At 43.8% G+C, this 23,988-nt stretch overlaps 1 protein-coding gene across 1 annotated transcript in view; it reads right to left on the minus strand.

Annotated features, from left to right (window-relative positions):
* IQGAP1 (IQ motif containing GTPase activating protein 1) overlaps positions 1-23,988 on the minus strand; it is a 94,310-nt gene that overhangs the window by 11,016 nt on the left and 59,306 nt on the right. Inside the window, exons 16-33 of the mRNA XM_036932080.2 lie at positions 15,956-16,046; positions 15,594-15,761; positions 14,752-14,894; positions 13,615-13,785; positions 12,943-13,026; positions 12,779-12,850; positions 12,613-12,682; positions 12,036-12,244; positions 11,241-11,396; positions 10,848-11,011; positions 10,137-10,361; positions 6,730-6,870; positions 6,558-6,642; positions 5,247-5,479; positions 4,568-4,700; positions 3,429-3,531; positions 2,813-2,948; positions 2,350-2,437 (exon numbers count right to left, since the gene is read on the minus strand). Of these exons, the coding sequence (XP_036787975.2) occupies positions 2,350-2,437; positions 2,813-2,948; positions 3,429-3,531; positions 4,568-4,700; positions 5,247-5,479; positions 6,558-6,642; positions 6,730-6,870; positions 10,137-10,361; positions 10,848-11,011; positions 11,241-11,396; positions 12,036-12,244; positions 12,613-12,682; positions 12,779-12,850; positions 12,943-13,026; positions 13,615-13,785; positions 14,752-14,894; positions 15,594-15,761; positions 15,956-16,046 (2,472 nt within the window). The remainder of the gene's footprint in view (positions 1-2,349; positions 2,438-2,812; positions 2,949-3,428; positions 3,532-4,567; positions 4,701-5,246; positions 5,480-6,557; positions 6,643-6,729; positions 6,871-10,136; positions 10,362-10,847; positions 11,012-11,240; positions 11,397-12,035; positions 12,245-12,612; positions 12,683-12,778; positions 12,851-12,942; positions 13,027-13,614; positions 13,786-14,751; positions 14,895-15,593; positions 15,762-15,955; positions 16,047-23,988) is intronic.

The raw sequence follows: 23,988 nt of genomic DNA on the forward strand, positions 1-23,988 counted from the left end.
TGTAAGCCATGTAATTTTATTTGAAACACAGCCTATGAATGTTACCACTGCACCAAGGCAAGCCCAGTGCTCAGTGAGTTCTTGTTGATCCTTTTAGCCACCGTGTCCAGGGAAATCATGCTCTAGCCTTTCCTCTGTTGTCAACCATCCTACAAACATCCGTTTACTTCCCCACTGTTATTCAGAGCTCGAAGAGCACTGAAACAGAGGTGGTGACAACTGCAACACCCCTCTGCCACGGCCCCCTCACCCTCCTCTTTAGGTCCTTTCATCTGCACCTACTGCTCTCATCGCCAAGCACCACTGCCTCCACCCCAAACCCAGTGCCTTCTCTCAGCTGTCACCTTGCCCGGCCTGTCTGCATTCTCTCCGCGCCCTATGCAGGTTTGGTACCTACAGGGGACTCAGGGTCATTTCTCTGTAACCATTCACCCTCAGTACTTCAATGATCACCTCTATGCTGACAGATCCCGAATCTTTGCAGCTAAGGCTCTGGTATCATGTTTTGAACTATTTGTGCTGGAATGTTTATATCTGGAATGGCTTTTAACTCCTCTCAAACTGGAGCAATTCCCTTTCCCAATATTCAGTTTTCTCCTAATTGACTCTTAAACAACACAGGTTTGAACTGTGTGGGTCCACTTACATGTGGTTTTTTCAGTTGATGCTATAGAGCACTATATTTTCCCTTATGGTTTTCTTATAATTTTCTCTTCTTCTAGCTTACTTTATTGTAGGAATACAGTATATAATACATATAACATACAAAAAATATGTTAATCGACTATTTATGTTATCGGTAAGGCTTCCAGGCACAGTAGGCTACTAGTAGTTAAGTTTTAGGGGAGTCGAAAGTCATACACAGATGTCTGACTGCACGGGGGTCAGTGCCCCTCACCACTCCACTGTTCAAGGGCCAACTAACATGCAAAGAGCAGATCTGGGGAGGCAGAACAGAGTCGCCGTCTGGTTCTGCCACTACAAACAGATGACCCTGGGCAAATTATTTAACCTCTAAAGGTCTTAGTTTCCTTACCTAAAATGAGGATGAAAACTCAGCTCTTAGGGGGAGTACAAGGATTAAATGAAAGAACAGAGGTGGAAGCCCTGAACTGACAGTAGGTTCTGGTTAAAGACTGGCTCCTCCTTCCCTGCTCAAACCTCCTAGTCTAAAGGAGGGATAGTTACTGTTTTCGCCTCTTTTCTTGTCTCTCATGCACACCTATTCAGTAATCAATCACAGCATTGAAAAGCTAAGAATTCACTTACAACAGTGGCTTTCAAATAGTCCTCTGGGCATCCTTAAGGGTTTTCCAGTGGCACTGAAGCCCTAGAGGGTGGGGTCCCAGAGCCCCACTCCCGGCCTACCAGAGCAGCTCCCACTTTACCTGCTTTATATAGTGGGCCTCTCAGTAAACTGTCACTTAAAGGACTTCTATGCTCAAAATTTGAAAACACATGACCTTCTTTTCTTATTTTACCAATGTGAAACAGGAGCCTGAAACATGGAGTGACTCGTACATCCCTTCCTGCGGCCAGGCCAACCCCCACCCAGCAGGGACAGGACCTTATCACATACCTAGCTGACTCAGCCACCATCTGCTATGATAGCCAAATTAATCAGTATCAAAGGGCCCCAAAGGATACAAAGGCTTTACTCCTTATCTCTCGGTGCCAAACTCCTGTCCAGGTTTTGGGCTCTATGTAATTTGTTCTCATGTTTTATATTCTCACTCCTCACCTTCACTCACGCCTCCGATCTCTATAGGTCTGGTCACTTCATGCCCTTCCCTCCACTGCGCCTGTGCCTGTGGGCTCCCTGCCCATCTAACAGTACACCTGCATCCTGCCCATTCTCCCCAAGTGTGACTCAGTCCACTTCTTGATGCTTTGCTTCCTCACTGGCCTCCTTCCTGAACCTCTGGCATTTTTACAGCCAATTCTGGTTAATTTTTAATGGTTTTCTAAATTGTTTCAGATATATACATCATTCACCACTTATATCACGAGTTGAGTTCACGATCCATATTCTGTACTTTTCTTCTATTCACCAAGGCACTTACGAGATTCTCTGTAACATCTGATTAATTACCGAGCAGCCTCACAGACTGCCTCAGGTTAAAACGAAACACACATATACTGAGCAGAAGCACCAGTGAGCCTTGTGCCCTAAGAACATCTGCCTCTGGATTTAGGGGCCGACAACCTTTTTCAACAAGCCTAAACGCGCCCCCCGCCCAGGTTACTGTCTCTTCTCATCTGTATCCCGCTTCCTCAACCGTGTCATGTACCTACCACGGAGGCACCTATGTGCTTTATTATGGTGGACGTCAAACCCCTACATTTTACCTGTTCGCTAGTGGCTGGTGTTTCCAGGATTTCTGTCAAGGTCTCTCCTGGCTGGAACCTGATGACATCCACGATTAAACGTTTTGTGCTGAAAGGAGATGGAGGAAGCATTTAAACACAGACAGGGGTCCTACTTCCTCTCAAATGAGCCTAAGCAGCAATACAAACACCACCTCACAGAGGTTCCTGGGCAGCTGCCAACTCAAGGTGCTCAGGCTTATGTGTGGAACTCTAACAGAGTGGGTGCCAAGGCTGGGACTTCCGACATGCAAATTTCACTTTAGCATCTTCTCAGCTAAAAAGGCTGGTAAGTCCCATGCCAAGTATAATATATGAGGTGACCGAAATTACGACAGGCTTAAAGGTCAAGATGACCATTTCAGGTGTGAACAGGCAGACTTGTTCACCAAGCCAAGGAATTATTGGACTACATTCACTTCTTTCTTCTGCGCACAATGCTCACTTCAGCAAGATAGTCCGAGCATCCATTTCTGCATTTTCATCTCCAGGCACATCAAACTTGTTGGTCAATGTGAGGGATACTTCTGTCTTCGCCAGGGCCTCCTTATTTGCGTCACTTAAATTGCCAGAGCTTTCTCCTTAAGTTTTGGGAAGGCAGAAAGAATCAATACAAGAAAGAGAGGAGATGTTAATGCAAGTAAAAGATAATGCAAATCTAAGACACTTGAATAAGCCAACAAGCACATGGTGGCAAGGACATCCTTCCCTGGGAAAGAACATAGATGCCAAAGGACACAGGCAAAGGGGCCCTACTGAAATGACTGTGTGTCATAATGTGTGACAAAGCATTTCAACACTATAATACTGCAATTCTCAAAATACTCTGTCCATTTCTTTTACAGAACTTACAATTTCTAATTACATGATTATGTGAATATACATTTAAAACGATCTCTTCACTCGATTTGAATTCCTCACAGGAAGGGATTCAGATCTGCTTTCTTCCCCAGTGTGCATGCAGAGCCTGAACAGTGCAGAAGCAGAGGACGTGACAATCACAGCACTGCTCTGCCATGGTCCCCCCTCCGAGCTCCCGGGCAGGTAAGTGAGAACTTCACCTATCAGGGACTCGATGGTGGGCACCTCGCCAAGGTCATCCAGCAGTTCATGGATTGGATCATTGTGCTCCGGAGCGATGGCATCCTGGTGATCTAACAGGAGCTGCACCAGACACCCAGGGATCAATTCCATGCACACACGCCACCCATGAGCCCCGTCCCCACCCACCATGCCGAGCACGAAGGTGGGTAACAAAGCTCCTACAACCGAAGAACTGCCAAGCCGACCTCAGCGAACTGACCCCACCAGCAGCAGAAAGCCTCACACGGGCCTCTGCTGCATGACTTATGTTGTGCTCTATGGAGAGGAGGCACAGCTGTTCTCTCAACCTCACAGACATAGGGATTTAAATACCCCATGCGTGAGAAAGAAAAACGAAACCCATAGACTTCAATAGCCAAAGTCACCAATGTACTCTGCAACCAGTTCAAATTTTCATTTCATTTTCCTTCAATTCATACTTTTACTTCATGTTTCCAGTGCACAGTATCTTACAGTTCAGAGAAAAATGCACCAGATCAATGCTACTCTCGCAGGGGCACTCAAGCATGGCCTTTAAGAGGCTATTATCCTAGGTAACGTCCTCAGAAACGACAACACCTGAAATCCCATTCATATTTTATTTCTTCATTCCCTGTTCTACATGCCCTCCCCCCACCATCCAAGGGCAAAGGAATTAATTATACAAGTCTGGGGGGTGGGAAGGAGTATCCAAGGGGAAAACCACTGCAAGGAAGCAGAGGAAAAGGCCGGCCCTTAGATCATGTGAGAAAACCACACAGAGGGCAGGGGTGAAAAAAGGGGCGGTGGAAACGGTGCTTTATCAAGTCCCTAAATCAGCGCTCCCAGCAGAGATCCTGGGGCACCCCACCCCGTGGAGTTTCTGATTCAGCAGGCCCGTGTGGGGTTCAGGACCCTCAATTTTAACAAAGAGTCCAGATGATTCTGATGCAGGTGGCCTGGGGATCGGTTCGAGAAACTCAGCAGTAGAAATTGCTAATAGCAAAGGAAGAGAAACAAGGTGGATGTGATGTCACTGGAAGGTGAAGCATCTGGCTTCCAGAGATGGTAGGCAGCAGCCAGGGGAGGCGGTTAGAGGCAGAACAATACAATTAAGTAATTAAAGAAAAACACTTACAGTATGGGTGTTGACGATTTCCCCGATGGAAATGTAGATCACTGGTTTGGTGAGGGTCACTAAATCGGAGTACTCATCCACATTAAATTTATCCTGGAGCTCAGGGACATCACAAGCAGCTTGGAAAAACCGTCTGAAAACAAACAGAAGAGCTGGATCCCAACAGTGACAGGTGTGTGGAAAGTCGGTGAGAAGATATCCCACAAACCTCTGGAGCAGTGAGTTCAAACAGAAGCCCGTCACCACAGTCCTAGAGAAACTATTGCATGTTCGCTGTGCTTCACAGCCTTGGGATGCTGGTCCTAATAAGCTACCACAAGACTCGCTCAACCGTAACTTACAACAGTCTTCAAACACCTGTGCCCTTAGATGAACCAACTTTCTCTCTAAGATAACTGCCCTACTCTCGCAACTGAGTGTTTAACTTACAAATATGAAAAGCACTCTCCAATTCTTCTCTCGTAACAGAGTGACTAATGCAAAACCATTGTTTTTACATTAAGGATTGCCTGTATCATGGCAATACATCTTAGTAACTCAAAAATCTTATCATCTCCTAAAGCTCTGAGCACATCAAACACGTATCCCACAACATACACCATGACCATCCAGGGAAAGCCAGGTCTGTCTTTACCCTCAGAGACATAATCTTTCAAGTACCTTGTCATTCTCCCCTCACCTGAATTTCTGGTAGGACTGGGAAAGATATTCATTAATGATGCTTAAGTGAGCATTATCTCCCAGAAACATCTTATTGGAAGCTGCATGCTGGAGCATCTTTGCAATGGAGCCAAGATTTCGGCGCTGGTCTGTGGTAAGCTGGCCTCCTGCTGACAGGTCAATGATGTCAAAGGCGTCAGGAGCAACAATGGCTGGATTCATGTATCGATAGTAAAGCAAGTTTCCAACAATCTGGGAACAGATGGAAAAAGAAGGGTGTGAAACACCACTCCACCAAGTAAGCCCTAAACAACTCTGTTAGCAAAGAAAACCAGAAAATGCAGTGCCTGTGAGGAAAAAAAAAAACATCACACCACATACACACACTTTCTCTCAAGGCCTGAAACTAAGAGGATCAAATATCCCCTGAATGGATACAGAAACAACAAAATGAGAACAGTACTGACAATCACTACAATGAAAGAGCAGCTTCAGAGGTAAACGATAGATTTAAAGTCTGTCACTGAGCATTTTGGGGCATCCTTTGTTCACACATCATGGCAGCAAATAAAGCTGCTCTCATCACATGCACTTTTCACTGTCATTAGGTGGGCTTCCACGCTACGGCGCTAAAGAGCACAGCTAAAATAAACGCTTATTCATGACCTAATGAGCACAGCGTACTCTGCCCAAGCCCGTCATCCACATGCTCCGGACTTCAAAGGTAGACAGGTTCACACCTCTGAAACTGAAGTCACTCAACACACATCTCCACAGGAGAATTCAAGGACAGTCACAGCACTTCCCCTAGAGTTTCATTCAGAAAGAATAAAATTAATTCACCTGAACAGAAAGTCTAGAATCGAGGCCTCACTGTAGGAAAGCACAGAACTAGGAGAGAGAAGAAAAAGCGTTCAGATTAAAAAAAAAAAAAAAAAACCAAAACGCAGGAGCGCAGCTGAGTAGAAAGAGTTACTAGGCACAGCCTCAGCAGAAAGGGAGTGCTGCCATTCACCTGGCCGCCAGCAGGAGGCGCGATTCTGCAGCAAAAAGATAGGACTGAGAGCCCTTTACCTCAGGACAGGAAAGTCCCCCTTCCCTACTTGTTCAGTGTCTGCGTGCCATTCAAACAGTACAGGGACGACACAGGAACTAAGAGATGCATCGTCTACTATTTGAATCATTTTCAGAAGCTCACAACAAACAGTGAGCTTCTGCCAGAACCCAGGCTTAAGCACTTGGTAAAGGTCTAGGGGTCAGGCCTCCATTTACGGCTTTTCCTCCAAGGGCTGCTGGGAAGGCGAGAGCGTGCCACCGCTCAGACTCTCACCTTCAGAAGCTCATCCTCACCGGCGTCAGGGAACTTCTCGTGCAGCGAGTCCTTCAGCACCTTGGCAATGAAGCGCATCCCGTACCTGAGGGACAGACAGACCTGGTGAGCAGGCCAGGGAGCAGAAGGGCCCATGCTGGGCTCTGTCTGGGGCACAAGTGACGGTACTCACGGGATTTTGTCCACAGAGCTGATGATGGCTGACAGGAACTTGTCCGTCACGGCCCGCATGTTCCTGATGGAGTTGTCCAGCCGTGTCTTGACTTCTTCATGAGCCAGAGCCTGCTCAGGGGTCACGTCATAGGGTAGTTTGCTGGGAAAACAAAAATTATCCCCAACTGTATTAGACCAACAGCCGGGAACAGCCTGACACAAGACTATGTCTTTCATACACAGAAACACCCAGAAATATTAGGTAGCTTGCTCCTGCTCATATAGCCAGCCAACGGTGGGGCCACGACTTGACCTCACACTTGGAACTGTGAATCAGGTGCCTTGAACTCTGTCAGGCACTGTGATAGGCCTTTGGGATAAAAGTGATGAGACACGATAGCTTCTTGAGTCTCTTACAGTCTGGTGGGAGAGACACACAAACGCGTAATTATATGAACCCACAGTGCTGTAAGTAAGATAAGCAGAAACGCTAGAGCGCCACAGAGCAGAGGTTTTTACTCAGACTGGAAGAACAGAGGACGATGTCCGTAAGGAAGGGACATCTGACTCGGGAAAAAGCGAGAGGTCTTCTAGGAAGGAAGATCCAAAGCAAAGAGAGGAAGAGGGAGGAGCAGTGAGGGTGGAGAGTGAACAGCCAGGTTGGGGTAGGCCCTGCACCCGATGCTCAGGACTCTGGACAGTCCCAGAAGCCAGAGATGTGCCACTAGAAGACAGGACACCTGCATTTTAAGGAAGACAGCTCTGACCCATGGTGAGGAATGAATTAACGATGGACAGTCACAGGTAAAAGAGATGAGCACCCCGACAAAGGACGAGGACACGAGCAAGGGTGCAGCAGTGGGGACCAAGAGACGGATCTGAGGGATACTGAGAAGACACATCGAAGGGACTCGGTGACCCTTCGCGTGGTGAGGGAGGTGACAGGTACATAGAGGAATAGAAGAAGCTGCCAAGATCACTCAAGGAAAGGGCACTGAGTCAGAAAATCCTAGCTATGAGAAGAGCAGATGTGCTACAACACCGAGCCCAGGCTTTATCAGGAAGGAAGCTGCTAGACAAAAGGCAAGGTTCTGGTACTTTCAACGAGGTCAAAATTCCTAATGGTTATCTCGGACTATCTGGGTGGCCTAAATCCAGTCACAAGCGTGCTAGTAAGGGAGAGGGAGATTCGGTACACACAGGAGGCAATGCGACCACCGAGTTACAGACTGGGGGGCATGGCCACACATCCAGCAAGACCAACAGCCACCAGAGGCTGGAAGAGGCAAGGACCAGATTCCTGCCTAGAGCCCCCAGAGGGGCCGCGGCCCTGCAGACGGCGTGGCTGCAGAGCTCTGATATTGATCTCAGACTTCCGGCTTCCAAAACTGTGAGAGAATGAACTTCTGTTGTTTTAAGGAATGAAGTTGGTGGTAATTTGTCACAGGAGCAACAGGAAATGGATAGGGATAAACTCCATTTGTCAGAGCGTGGCTTAATTACGTAGAGGTGGACTATGAACAAAGAGTTCAGTAAAAATCAACACAAGCATTCTGTTTGGAACAACTGGCTGTGTGGGATTTATAATAAAGAGTATTGTCATATTTTATCATTTGTAAATTATGTGCTATATATCTCATATCAGTAAAACTTACAACTTAATGAATATGAAATTTTTTAAAAGTAGTAAAGAGCAAAGGGAACTACAGTGGTAAAGACAAAGCCTGTAGTGAGAGAGTATATTCACTTTCTAGCACTTTACAAGTGACGTTTCAGTTTGCTGTACTTGCCCACTGAGGCTCAAAGATCTGTTATGTTGACATGCAGGGTGGGCTCCCACTGCCCCGTTACACCTCTCAGGTTTCGGCATCAATAAAAGTGTTAAGACTAATTTCCATTTTATGAAAAAAAAAAATAAGACACCAGTTTCTGATAGGCACCCATAAGAAAAAAAAAATCCTGAAATGCCTACTGGAAAATTGCTCTAAAAATGACTGACTCGTGGATCATTGCAGGAAATATCTTGGTGCTCTTGAGCCAGTGTTCACAGGGCTGTCATCTAGGGACACTCTGGGCAAAACCTCCCACCCCGTGCGGCAGCTGGCCAGCCCCATTCCAGGACATGAGCCTCCAGTGCGCAGGTCCAACACAATGGACCTGACTCCTGATGACAGACACATTACTGAGAACCAGGTCGGGTGCCCAGTGATTCCCAGCAGGGGATAAGCCCTCTCAAGGAGGCAGCAGGATGTTTTGTTCTCTATCTGTGCACGGACACCTTTACCCGTGCTTGGTGTCCAGGTACCTGGAAGGTAGAACGAGGTCAAGTAGCACTATTCAAAGTGTGAACCAGCATCAGTACACAAATCATCCAAGATGGGATAAGGAACTTGAGCAACAATGTCATCAACATGCTGCTTCCTTCATTGAGAAAGTCTTGCTGTGAAAGAAAAGTCAGCTGAACTAAACAGTGTATTTAGTGACAGAGGATTTTCAGTTACTGGTCTCCAAACCACACTCAGTGTGGCAATGGTATGAACAGCTACTCTTATGCTTTGGAGACTCCATGCACGATCGACCTTATTCCCCAACAAGAAAAAAACACCAGCCTAAGCTGCTCACTTCTCCACCCTCACCAGCCTGTATAAAACCAGAAGTATCTTGGCACTCTGAACTATATTTTCCCAGCATTACCCATATTCTATTGACACACGTTTGCTTCAGAAGTGTTAATACTGGTGGTTAAACTATGGACGGACACAGAAATCTCCTAAATTGTGTTAACCAACCCACTCTCAGTATTCCAGGGCAGCTCATCACTCACCCCTTCCCTTTAAGCGCAGATCTGTCCAACTCTCCCACCCAGCCGCAGCTCTAGTGGTGCCCATGTCCTCCCGAGTCCTAGACTCTCCAAAGCTCCGACCCGAGAGCCCCCGGCAGGAAAGCTCTTAGCAACGATAGCCCCGCCGTATCCGGGAGGCTGCAGCCAGGTGAACCGGCACCTTCTCAGGCTCGCCCCAACTACTCTAAGCTAGCTAGCCCCTCTTGTATCTTTCCATTACTATTCCCTACACAAACCTTCATAAAATTTTTTTGATTTGTTCATTTTATTTTTATGTACCTGTTTGTTGTCTCTCCCACACAATAAATTATGAACAGAGGCCAGGGAGTATATCTGGTTCACTCATTCTATGTTTCATTCATTACTGTATATTATATATGTATCTAACACAGTGCCTGGGGCATAATACTTACTCAATAAACGTCTGCTAAATAGGTGAAAAGTTGCTAGGTCAACAATGTTAAGAAGACATTCGTAAGGAAAAACTACCTGAACAATTATTAATTTTTCTATTAAAAGTTAACTGCTTAAAAAAGAGAAAATAACAACACAACACAGAAGAAAAAGGTGTATTGTTACTATACCTTGCCTCTCCTGTCTGAGACTCCATTTGATTAACCCAAGATTTGTAAATATCAACAGGATCAGTTTTGATGTTGAGAGATTTGTCGTCCATAATCTCCTTCACGACCGGGGCCAAGATTTGTCTCAAGGCGTTCTGGCCCCGGGCACCGCGGTTGAAGCTTACAACCATCTTAATAACTGTAGGATTTCCTGTCACAATCTCTTGAATCTGATCTACTTTTGACCTATAAAACACCAGATACAAATTCAATTTACACTAATCACAGAATATATCAACTTAAAGACCCTTTCTGCTTAAAGCTCCCAACTCCTGGAAATAGAAGGAACTGGAAGGATGGGGTATATGTTCTTCCTCTAGAAACATTTTCCAACACTCACCTGACCTTCCCGTTATTGCAAACTCAATCATGGAAACACGTGATCAAGTCCTTTTAGATAAAAATGTTGAATCTTTATGCTTGGATCAGCTCTTTAAAAAATTATATCTTACTACATAATGTTCCTAAAATTAATCTGGCAAACCTCTCGTTCTACCACTCCCCAGAAGCAGCAACACCTTGTATCAGTAACTTAAGGGAGCGGGCGTTCCCTTCAGGTAGGGTTCCACACAAATCAGTTTCAGCTGAGACGGAGAGAAGACACAGACAGGCCTGACTCTCCCACCGCGAGCACCGGGGCTGTGGGAGGGACCCGCCCGCCGAGGCCCCTACTTGATCTCCTCCTGGAGCGCCGTCTTAAAGAGCCGCAGGAGCAGGTACTCCTCCCGCTGGTTGGAGGCGTAGTTGTACAGTGTGAAGATGACGGAGTCCATGAACTTGGTGGACTTGTTCTGGGGCATCTGAAAAATCAGCTTTGCCAGATAGGTGGGGTTGGTCTGAAATAAAATCAATGGATAAGTATTTTCTAGATAATACACTGGCTGGCACAAATATTCAAGATCTTTAAACGTGAAGAATTAGAAGGTACATAAGAAAGAAAAATAAGTCAGGCTTGCTCACCCCTCAATGGAAATCAGAAACACCCCCACAGAGATCTATGGATAAGGTTTCTTGTGGAAAAATCATTAGCTAAATTTTACAATACCAATTCCAGAAGCCACTCACCTGCAATAGATAAAACAGGTGTTGATAGGCTTCCAATTTCTCTCTCTTCTCCTTACTTAAAGCCTTGAGACCTCCCTTCTGTTTATTTATCATCATCATATCAGACAACTGTTCCTTATTTTTTTTGGTAAGCTTTTTACTGTGGGAAACCACATCCTGGAAACAAAAACATTTACATAAATCAAAAAGCTTTCAAAGAGAAAACTCTGGACTTTGTGGAAACGTCTATGAGTGCCTGGAAACTTGCATGGAGATCCACTGCACTGGCAGGTCCCACTGAACTTTCAGGAGCACTACCCTGGACCCTGTTTCTCGTGTGCCAGTCAAATCCATTCCTACTTCTACCTTCCTTTCGAGAACCTGAACCATAAAATGTCCATTGACTCATGAAATCATCAGGGAATCTATCTTAAAAACAAAGTTTTAAATATAATAAAACTTATGTGTACATTGAAATATCAACTACAGTGTTATCTGTAATAATAAAAACTTAGAAAACAACCTAATAACATTTATTACTATTTGCCATAAGGAAAGCATCTTAAGTAAAACTGTACGATACAAAATGACAGTGGGGTGGTGGAATCAATGCGATCATTTTTTATCTTCTTCTTTCTCTATTTAAAATTCTGGAATTGCACGATTTAACTTCTTATATAACCTTTTTAAAGCTTACGGCATTAGCTGAGAAGAAAGCCAGCCTCTACCCCCCCCGCTGTAAGTCAGAAAGGATGAGGAAGGTCAAGTGCCTGCCTAGACAACGTGCCTTGAGGCCTCCGCTCGTACTGGCCTTACCTGCAGTGTGATTTTGTTTTTCACTAGCAGTCCAATTTTGATATCCATCAGATTGAGGTCATTTTCCAGCTGCTGATTTGAACGAATGAGGGTAATGACTTCTTCCCGCATCTTCATAAGATCAATCTCTTCCTGAAAATCCTGGTCACTTTGGTCAAGCAGGTGGACAAATTTTCGGACCACAATCATAGGAGGGTCCTCAGCATTGACTGACAGAAAGAGAGTATGCATCAGACAAAGGATGAAATTATCAGAGAAAGTTGTAAGTCTTAGGAAACAGTGCCATCTTGAAAAAATAGCTCTATTCACACGTTAAGATACTCGTTTATTTTTGACAGGTGCAAAGACAACCACCAAGCGCGGCCTTCTCAGTCATGGTGTCGCTATATTGACAAAGGCGGACAATGCAAGCAACGAGACATCCAGCCACAGGTTAGCAAAGGGGCTTCAGCCACAAGCAGCATCCGACCCCCCAAGCCTTGCCTTCAGGACAAGAAAAGAGATCCGTGGAGAAGACCCAGAACCTGATGGCTCTCAACCACTGCCTCAACTCCTCTCTGCTGAGCCAGTTACTCACTCAGAGTCTTGTAGTCATCACGAGCTTTGTTTGCCCGAATAAAAGCCTGGATTTTGATAATGTCATTTATCTAAGGAACAAAGAAGAGGAAAGTCCTCTGTTCATCTGTCCACAAACAACAGAGCAACACTGATTCTACTGGTGCTTACTAAGCGAGGGTACTTACATGGTCTCGGAAGTACTGCAAGCGATCTCTATAGCGCTTTCTAGCTTGATGCATCCTTGCCAGGGACTGAATCTATGGAAAAGGGATCCTGAAAATTATAAGAATCCTTCATCTGAACACATCACACCCCCACGCACTGAGAAACCTTGCTCGAGCTATCGTACCTTTACAACTTCATCCTTATGGGAGCGCAGGTAAGCTAAACGGTCCTGATATGCCTTCTTCTGCTTGTATCCTCTCCACTGTGACTAGAACCATCACATATTAGAGTCAACACATTACTTCCCAAGGCTCAGAGGGAGTTTAAAAAATCTCATCTTCATATATTACCGAAGTGCAATTCATGACAAAGCTTTAAGAAGGACCACATCAATACAGGGATGGGGTGCACGCCAGCCCTCCACATGAGAGCACGCTGGTGAACCTCCACTGCCCTGACGGTGTGAGGCACTTCACAAGGGTAATTCCTAGCAGCCCCACTTACAGGGGAGGAACAAACCTAGAGAGGTTCCCGCCCACCTGGCGGTGACAGAGCCCAAATGCCTAACTCAGGACTTGTTCTGGGAAACCGTGCTAGCCTGTCACTGGAGCAAAACACTAATATTCAAACCTGACACCAAGGAACAGTCTTGGAGACAATGAGGCACCCAAGAAGAACTGCTACCAAGCCAGACAACTCCCTACTAGCCACCACTGCGAGGAGGGGCTTGTCAAAAGCAGGGGAGACTGAGGCCAGAGGGCAAAAATCAAACCCAGACATTCAATCACAGGCACAGCTCTCGACCAGCCTGGCTCTAGCAGCCCACTTGCTGCCTGTATTACAGGCTCTGAAATACCTGAATGCAGGTGATGGCAGGGATTTGTTTCTTCAGGAAATTCATCCTGGCTCGGAATTCCTGTCGGACTAAGTATCCACGACAACAAGCCTGCAGCTTGGTGATCAAGCCTTCATTGGCCAGCCAAAGCTGTTCCCGGTTATATGCAGCAGTCACCCCGGAGATGGAGCTCTGGAAGAGCATTTGGTCACATGAGAAGGCACACTTGGGTGGGGACAGATACAACTTTAACACAGTGTCATGCACAATGCACAGACACACCCTCACTGATTCCTAATGGGAATAAAGACTTGAGTTCTATCTTTCTGGGCAAGTTCTCACATCCTGTAAGTGCTCACCAGCCCATCAGGGTCAAGATAAGTAGCCATTACATACAAGTACTGCAAACTTGGTAGCTTCCCTTAAAAACAAGTGGTGGGTATAAGACAAGTACAAACATGACTGAAATTCAAATCCAAGTTGGTTAAGTTCTAAATGAGTACAAAGGGAACTTCAAATGAAGATGGAGGGAAGGAGAGAGAATTTTAAAAAGATTCATAGAGAAGGTGATACTTGAGATGGGTGTGCCTGGGAGGAAAGAATTCCGACCAATGTAGATGGCAGGGGAAGGACTTTGTTCTCAACTATCTCCCCATTGTTAGAAGAGTGCCTTCTTGAGGGCTTCAGCAACTGTTGAAGGAAGGAGTAATTCTGGTGAGGATGAACAGCAGAGCAAAGAAACAGGATGGGGAAAAAAGCACTTGCAAAGCATCTATAAAAAATGCTACCTTTATTTAAAAGTGCAAGTCTATTCTAATGCAGTACAGTTTGGAGTTTGTGGAATAGCCAGAAAAGAGACTTTGGTAAACTGGGAGAGATTAACAGTAGTTGCATTTAATGAGTAGTCATAGCACCTTTTCATTTTTCTTTTCTGGATCATCAAAGTTTTCTTTAATAACACAATTTATCTGACTTGATTCTACGATCCAGATGTCTTGCTAATTTAGGCCTTACTCTCCCAGCCATTAGGAAAAAAATTATAACGTGAAAACAGTTCATTAGCTAGCCTTAATTTTAGCCTAGGGCCTGTTCTTCCTATCTAGTATTAGTACTCGAGAGCTAATATTAGTTCTTCTTTTGTGAAGAAATCTGAGTTACCTGTATCTCCTCCCGAGAAAGCTGCACAGAATTTTGCACGAAGTCTGGGGGTTCATCCCATCCTCCTTGCTGGGTCTCCAGATTGTGGTAGTAATAATATCCACCTTTCACCCAGTGCTTCACCCACTTGCTGTTATTATCTCCTGACAGAAAACAAAGGAAAGATAAAAGAAACCCAGATCCACACTCTCCACATTCTTGTCTAATCCTACAGGATGAATCTGGCCTGGTTTAACAATCTAAACAAAAAAAGACCATCCCAAAAACCTGTTCCATGGATTTGTTAGAGTAAAGAGCATGCATTCAACATCCCTTTTCAAGTATGGCTTTGTAACGTCTCATTTAGCTCACTAACATCTATATTACAAAAAGAAAATACTCATGAAGTCCAATTGTGGAATTAATTCTAAGATTATTCCTTCCAAAGCCTAAAACTAAGACCTTATGTGTCAGAAAACTATTCTGATAAAAGATTTGTAACCATTCAGCTAATTAAAAAAAGATGGTAAAATAGGATAAGAAATCTTGTTTTCAGTCCCCTCTTTGTGCAGATAAACTCCTTTTAACTATATCTGTAGGCTTAACCCTGTGAAAGATAAACAAATATTTTGATCCTACTCGCATTTTTTAGAAAATTGACCTTTTAAACACAGTTTTTAAAAAGGGGGAAAAAAGTAAATATTTTCAAAAATAAAGACATCATCTCCTTATGGTCTTAAAGTAAGCCTTACTTCTTACAACAGAGCATCCTTCCCAATAGCTTGACCCTTTCCTCCCCATCTCTCTCCTCATATGTTCATGCTCTTACTTTCAGGACATGTATTCATTTCCCCGTAACTCACCTGCTGCCAGTTTTTTCTTCTTGGCTTCAGCAAGGTCACTCTGGTAAGTTTCACCACATTCGGGGATGACGCCATACAAGCCGACATCAGGGGAACGGAGGGCACCCAGTGTTTTGCCAACATCGCCGCTATCTACTGCCTCATTGATGGCAAAAATTCCTAAGGCAACTATCAAAGAAGAGAAGTGTTACGAGAATAGTTTAGAAAGTGTCTAAATTCACACGGTAGTTCACCTAACTAATCCTACTGGCAAAAGGGTTCCCCCCACATCTATCTACCTTGGTCAAGCTGAATCCTGAGCCACGGAGCGCCCTGCCACCTGCACCCCCCACCAAGACAGGAATGAAACAACTGATACATACACTTCTGTGCCTCCTGGGTGTCTTTGTTAGACTGCCAGATTCCACCTTGGATTTCATCCAGCCATAACACAGCTGACTCATCCTGGGTTTCCTACACACCATTAAAAGCAAAACAATATTAGAATCACAAAATCAGGATACATGTAATAAAGGGGGTTTCTGAGACTCAACACAGAGGAAGAAGATTCAAACACACAAGACACCGGAAATAGTCAACTGGAGGAAGCCAGGCATAAAGAAACTGGAGAAAGATTACAAAAGAAACGCTTCAGATATGGTAACGGATATGTAAGATTAGTTCAGGTGGCCCAGGAGGTCAAGAGCAGCTAGAAGGGAACCCGGGAAGGGACCCAAGGACTCCAGTGGTGGGAAAAGGCCATGGGACGTACATGAATGTGCAACACTTTTGAGAAAGTGTCCTTTGCCAATGACTTCAGAGGAAGCCGATTTTCTCCATGACTACTGTTTTTAAGACTATCAGACTTTATCACATGTAAAAGCCAGAAGTCACTACAGGTGATCTAAACTTATCACCAACTTGTATTTTTAAACTTAAATGTTACATCACTTCTTGGCAACTTAAAAACCCAATTTCACCCAGAAATAGAATGGTAATTGTTTCCTCAGCATGATCAACAAAACTCTGGTGTAGCTGGAGCTGAATACGGAGGACAGACATGAAATCGATGTGGAGGCTGCTTCCCTCTTTCTGTACGTGGTCTAAGGTAATTTCTTTGAAGTAGTATTGATGATCACTTGCTCCAGAAGGCAATTTAAACAAAATTGGACTAGCAGAAGTATCTTTCTCTAGTATCTCCCGCTTTCCAAGAATCTAGCTACCCCCACCGTTTTAGGGAAGTAGTTTATGGATCAGCCAAGAACTCACTACTGTCAGGAGAGACAGCAGGACTCTACCATTTACCTTTTTCAGCCTGAGAGTCACAGTTGGGAACCACTGATACTGATGTAGATTTCAGGGGACCCACTGAAGTTACAGAAGTGTCATCTCTCTCAAAGAGTAAAGGTCCTTTATTTGTTAAGGTGTCTCCAAAGTCTTTATAGAAAGCATCAATTCGGTTAATTAATATGGAAGTCTCCTCCAGAAAAGGTGAGGTACTGCAGGTTTTAAGGTGACCAGCCAGGCTGAGACAGTCAGGTTTGAAGCGATGTTGGCAAGACCCAACAAAACTAACTGCTCCTAAGGCTTGAGTTAACGCTGGGATAAAGAGCAGCTCCAAAAACCATTCAGGGTACTTGACGTAAACATAATTTGCCAAGGCACCAGTGAGCACTGGGGTCAGACACTGTGGCTGTGTTACCAGGTGCGGCAGGTCTGGGCTTAGGACAGAGCAGAAAGTTTCAGTGTCCTCAGCAGGCCCAGCAGCTGAAGTCACAAACCTTAGAGGAGGCCTGGCTCCCCTCTGCCTGACTGTGGAGAGAGACACAATATTTCACTCAGCAGAGCCATGCAGTCACAAATACCTGCAATTTATAAAGTACCCTGGTGACAGGGTAAGGCCAAAGGAAACAGAAGAAATTGAAAGCAGTGATTTATCTCAAATGCAGAGTTTTTGAAAGAAAGATCATTTAACCAAATTATGGTAAATGCTGGGCTTACAACTATAGAGGCCCTCTCCCAATTTTAAGATGCAAACAGTTTGGGGGAAGGAAAAGAGTAAACAGATAAATAGAATGCGAGAACAAATCATCTAAGAGCTGCAGAATGCAGCATGCAACATGCTGTCACTTTCTACTACTGATAATGGAAAAGAGCCACACACAATTCCCCAGAGTCACTGAATAAATACTGGAAATGCTAAGCAACAGTTTCATTGTGGGACAATACAATGAAGCAGATACAGGTCTGTGACAACTTAAACTGAGAAGTCATAAGCTAGAAGGCTGAAGTATGTACAGTCTCAACAAGAAAAAGCATAAAAATCCTTGTATCACAAAAACAATGGAGTATTTCCACAGCACCAATCCATTTTTGGTTCACTTGTAGGCTATCTCTAAGCAAATCTACTGTTAGCAAAGCAGGGAGGCTCAGCACCAGCTTCCTGGCAGTTAGAGAAAGGCACGGCTTATCAAGGACTCTGACCATTCAGAGTTCTGTCCTCACTGCCTCATGCAAACTAAACCAAAAGAGTAAAATCAGAATTTTCATACCTGTTCCTCTAAAAAACAAGTGGCGGAGCTATAGCATGAAAGGCAAGGAGAGAGGGTGAGTGCACAAGTGTATCAGGGCAACGACACAAAACACCCCTCACCAGACTGAAGGAGCAAAGGGAGCCGATGCGTCACCTCACCCCAGGTGAGGGAAGAGCAGGTTCTCTCAGCTCCAATCAGACAGAGTGAGGTGACAAAACCCACAATCCTCCTGCTGGAGCTTGCTCTAAAGAGATCACCTAAGATGAACACACATCACTGTGCAGATTCAAAACCTGCAGGCTAGACACTGTGGAGAATACTTAGATAGAAGAGATTTCATGTGAAAATGCTACTGAAGTACACTGAAATACTGCCCCCTAACAACCCTGATACTCAGAAGTGCACCGACTACTTTTCAGAAGAGGTAAAGAGATAGGGACCAGAAATACAAATCAAAAAAGGAGTGGGCAAGGACTAGGTAAAAGAGGTAGAGAAGCCACAAAATATGGGGAAGGGAATGGGAGACAGGGTGAAGAATGGCTGGTGAGTGCACATGTGTGTGTGTGTATGGAAAGCACATGCACACACACCCCTCTAAAGGTCACTTCTCACCCCTAAAACTTCCTTAAAAGTCTCTATATATGTGGCTTGGCTTGCATGTGTGACGACAGATAAAATATTACATATATATTACATATACATATATCTCACACCATATATTTAAAAACATATATACTTATGTGTTATATATGTAAATCATGCCATACGTACCATATGCATAGGTAAACACATACATTATATGAATCTATACAACACATTTATCAACTACCCAACACAAGTACTGAGCAATCAGAATGGAGCAGAGTCCTTGTGGTCTGCTGGTTTAGGTATTAATCCTTTAGTTGTTGCATAGAGGAAGTTTGGGGACAGAGCTAGAATTGGGGGTGGCACAGATCTGGGCGGGTTGGGATGCCAGCAATGTACCAAATGGAAGTGTTTGAATATTCCAACCACTGGTACAGCCAGTGTATACTAGCCGACTTTTGGCTCCATGCACGTGTGCGTGTCTGTGTACACACACGGTGGGGTGGGAGAGGAGAAATTTTAAAGTCATTCATACTTGTCATTATAAAATGAGTTCCTTGAGAATCCCTGATAGCCATGTCTTGCATTCAGACATTACTACCCAATGACTAGTAGTCTGTTTTCAGCAAGTATTCCAAAGGCATTAAATTTAAATGAGAGAAGTGACATCAGTGAAAATGGTAGACTAAAGACCTCTGAAAATCCTCTCCTACATAAAAGCAACAATCATCAGAGTCAACTTTTTCATAACTATAGAGATTAACCAAAGACTTACCACAATCAGAGAGTTTATTCAAGAAAAACAGCTGAATCTCAACTTTAAAGTGTGCTTTGTGGCACTTTAAATGGCCCTGTTCCCACATGTATCCCCCAGCCCCAATACATACCTCCTCCAAAGCCCCATCTATTCCCAGAACTGTCATTAGTTGACCAGTTAGGTGGTTCCTTTGAAGGCCACAGTAAGACCCAGTGCAAACATACTTTATTCAAGGGGCATTTGTCAAAAACAGTAAGATATGTGTTTAACACAAATGCCTGGGGCAGTGGATAAAAATTTAGGCAAGCAACTAAAAAGCTTGAAAGAAAAAGTTGGAGAATGAAATGTCCACAGAGAGCTTTGATAAGCTGACTTACTCCTGGGATGGGAATCCAGAAGGTCACAGTATGTGTGGGGGCTGTGTACACACTCAGAAAAGATCTGACAAGTCCACAAGCTCTCACCTCTGGCTGACTTTGAGGCTCTGAGCAAGCATGAAGTGAAGGCTAAGGCAGAACTCTAACCTGCCTGGCTGAACACTGAAGGTGTGACCTAAGAAGCACACAGGCCCTCAGCAAAGGCTGGGGCTTTATTGGTTCTATGCACTTAAGGAAATTTCTGTCTAATCATTAGCTGACCACTAGCTAAACAAGCAGAGACTTCAGTGGACACACTTGACAAACAATACAAACTTAACAGAATTAAAAGTCACTAAACAAACAACAATAATAGTGACAACAATAAACACTGAGAAAGGGGTAGAAACTAAAAACGTCCAGTTTTCAAAAAAAATTACAAGACATGCAAAGAAACAAGAAAGCAATGTCCAAACAGGAAAAGAAGCAGAGAATAGAAATTGTCCAAATGAACTTTAAGAAGAAAAAGACTTATGTCAAAGAACTCAAAGAGACTACGTCTAAAGAACTAAAAGTACAAGAACAATGTCTCACCAAGTGAGACTACTGTTAGAAATTATTTTTTTAAAAAGAACCAAGTGAAATTCTGGAGTTGAAAAGTACGATAACTGAAATGAAAAATTCACTAGTGGGACTCTAAATTTCAGTCAGTAGAAGAAAAGAATCAGTGAACCTGAAGGTAGTTCACTTGAAGTTATCTGGTCTGAAAAACAGTATCTAGTTTGAGGAACAGTAAGAAAAAAGAATGAAGAAAAATGAACCAAGGCCTCAGAGAACTACGGACATCATCATTAATACTAATATATGCATAATGGAATTCTCAGAAGGCAAGAAGCAGCATGAAGAATACATGAAGAAAATCTGAACTGACCTATGAAAAATATAGATGGAATTCATAATCAAAACATATCCTACAAAAAAAAAATCCACCAACAAAGGACCATATATGGGCTCACTGGAGAATTCTACCAAATGTTTAAAGAAAAATTAACACAAGCTCTTACAACCTCTACAAAGACACAGGAGAGTAAAGAACACTTCCCAATCCATTCTATGATGCCGACACCAAAACCAGACACAAAGATATCACAAGAAAACTATAGCCCAAATTTAAATTAAGATCTTTTGCTTGGGTCCAGCACAGGGAAGTTAGTGATGATGCTGAAGAGGAGGTCCAAGAAGAGGAACAAGGACTGAAAGTAGCAGAAATTGCTAAAAGCAAGAAAATACAGCACAGAAAGGATGGCCACACTCCTTCTAAAGAGGTTAATGTTACAAACCTTTATGAAGACTATAAGAAGCTGTCTCAGCAAGTACCTGATGCAGAAGACGGCACCCGTGCCAGTGAGCCTTTTTGCTTCTGCACCCAGACCACCCCACCTAATCCATGCAAATACTTGCAGTATGACAGGGTCACCCAGGACAAAAGGAAGCCCAAAGGAAAGAATGGAACATCGGTAGAAAAATCCATGAGCAGGTTATTCATATCCTTGATGAGAAGGGCAAAGACTCGGGAAACATGCACCAAGCAGCCGCGATCAGGCTCATGGACAGGCATGACCTGAGGCTGGTGAAGCAGCGCCCAGCCTCTTGACTGGCACGAAGACCCACAAAATGTAGCTGCAGTTGCAAGACAGGGCTCAGGCCAAGCCACAGCCTGGACCAACCCTGAGAAAGGAACTTTTTCTTCAAATATTGGACAACATAATTTGGACATAAAGAGCAAACAGATTCAGTGATGAATTGAGAAAAATAAAAAGTCTGAATTACTATAAAACAAAGCAAGAATGATGAAGACATGGAGGAGATATTTAATCATACACTCCAGACTATGCCTAGAATAGCTACCTTCTCATCTAAGCCATAACCTGTTAAAGGAGAAAAGTTGTAATGTGTATTCTTAGCCATCTGAGCAAAATGAAAGAGAATGCATATAAAAAAACTCAAGGGCCCCAGAAAGAAGACACTTTGTTAACAAAGAAAATAGAAATGATAGTGTAACTCTGGGGAGAGGAAATCCTGGGGCAAAATACCTCTAAAAATCGAAATCAGTCAAAGGGACGAATAAAGTTTAAACCCGTTTATTGCTTACAAACTGCAGTCCAGGGCCTTCTCTCTTTCCTGCTCCAGCAGAAGCAAAACCAGCCCTCCCCTCACCTCTCCGGTACAGATAAGCCCTCCTTGCCTGGGGAATTACCCATTGATGTGGAGATGAACTTCTCTCCACCCCTGAGGAATGATGCAAATGCACTAAAGCCGTACTTCTTTCCACCTCTGAAAGCCTAATGATATGCACACGTACTAAAGCCAGGCAAGATATTCTGGAAATATTAGTTTTACCCACAGATAGCAATCAGATATTCTGCATTAGTGATTTTAATTTTAAAAAATATGCTCGAAAAAAAAGATCTTTTGCTTGCTAAATTTAGAACTCAGATTATTTTTAAAACCACTCCCAAGATGGCTCAGAGGAACTGCTAAACTAAGGCCTAAAAAAAGACAACGCCACCTGTAAGCAGTATAGCCAGCTGGGCCTGCAGTGTCAAGCTAATTTCCCTCTAACTCCCCATTTCCTCCGCCTTTGATGAACTCTGAAAAATTATTCCACAGCAAAAGGTAATGCTTCAAACTCTAGTTACATCCTCTAAAAGTTTACCTCCCATGACCCAAACAAAAGGAGCCATCAGGCTCAGAGCCTGGGTGAGAGCAGGCACAAGGTATGGCCTCAATCTGTTCTTTTTTGGACACGGAACCCGACCTAGCTCACTCTCCTCGTCAGACACAAGTCTCTTTTGAACTTACATGGCAGCAAAACCAACACTACCACGACTGGCCTACACAGAATCCCTGCAGACAGGTCCCAGGTTAGAGAGGCTGAATCAGCAGAAACAGTGTTAAGGTTTAGGGGTCTGTAAAATGACTTTCAAGTGCTCTGATGATCAGCCAAATTTGGGAAGCTCTGATCCAAATATCAAATAGAGACCTCCTTTTACAGCTTTCCTATAGCCAACTGCTTCTCACCTGAGGAAGTGAAATCCTTGGTCCCTTTGTCTCAATTTCCTGGCTACAAAATAGGAATTGTGACTCAATCCTCACAACAGGATCAGCTAACATTCTGCATAATATTTGCCTCTTAAATGAAACCTGGTACTTGCCACGTATGCACGACTAGGACATGGTAACATCAAGAACTCTTAAAATAATGGAATCAAAGGAGATCTACCAACATTATATCACCCGTAATTTCTCTCCCACAGCTCAAGGTTATAGAGCCCATGTGGGTGTCAGTGTACAAAAATTTCAGTAATACAAAAGCCCTGGTCTGTTTTTCTACCTTTGACTTCCCAGGAAGAACCTGAGCCCCTGAATTACAAAGTTCTTTCAGCTCGTTCATCTGCTACACTGTAGGAATGTCCTGTCAGAAAAGGAAACTGTGGCCCTCCCTATCTGATTGTTGTTAGTTAGGATGATTACAAGGAGATCAATCACAATTAGGAAAAAACAGAACTAAGCAAGCTTTAATTGAATCTTCCAACTAATATTTGAGTGCCTACCACATACAACACAATTTCCTATTCAGCAACAGGATAAAAAGAAGCATAAACCTTGTCTATTTCCTCAGCAAACTAGCTGAAGACAAGATAAACTTTGTATAAGATGGGTCTGTGTTACAAATACCTTGGAAAACTTACATGTTCATAGCAGCATTATTCTTATTGGCTGTAAAAAGAAACAACCCATATATCCATCAATTCACAAATGGGTAAATAGAATGTAAACAGCCATACAATGAATTATTTGACAACAGAAAGAAACGAAATACTTATAAAATGCTACAACTTGGATAAACCAAGCTAAGTAAAAGAAGCCAGTCACAAAGAACCACATGTTATGTGACTCTGCTTCCAAAGGACAGGAAAGTCACTGACAGAAAGCTGAGGGTTGCCTTGGGCTGGAGAGACCTGAGGGAAAATGAGTGACTACTCATGGGTACCAGGTTTCTTTTTGGGGTGATAAAAATGTTCTACAACTGACTGTGGTAGTGGTCGCACAATTCTGTGAACAGACTAAAAAACACTGAACTGTACACTTTAAAATGGTGAGACATATGGTATATGAATTAT

The sequence above is a fragment of the Manis pentadactyla genome, chromosome 18 (genome assembly GCF_030020395.1).
Source record: "Manis pentadactyla isolate mManPen7 chromosome 18, mManPen7.hap1, whole genome shotgun sequence".
Lineage (NCBI taxonomy): Eukaryota > Metazoa > Chordata > Mammalia > Pholidota > Manidae > Manis > Manis pentadactyla.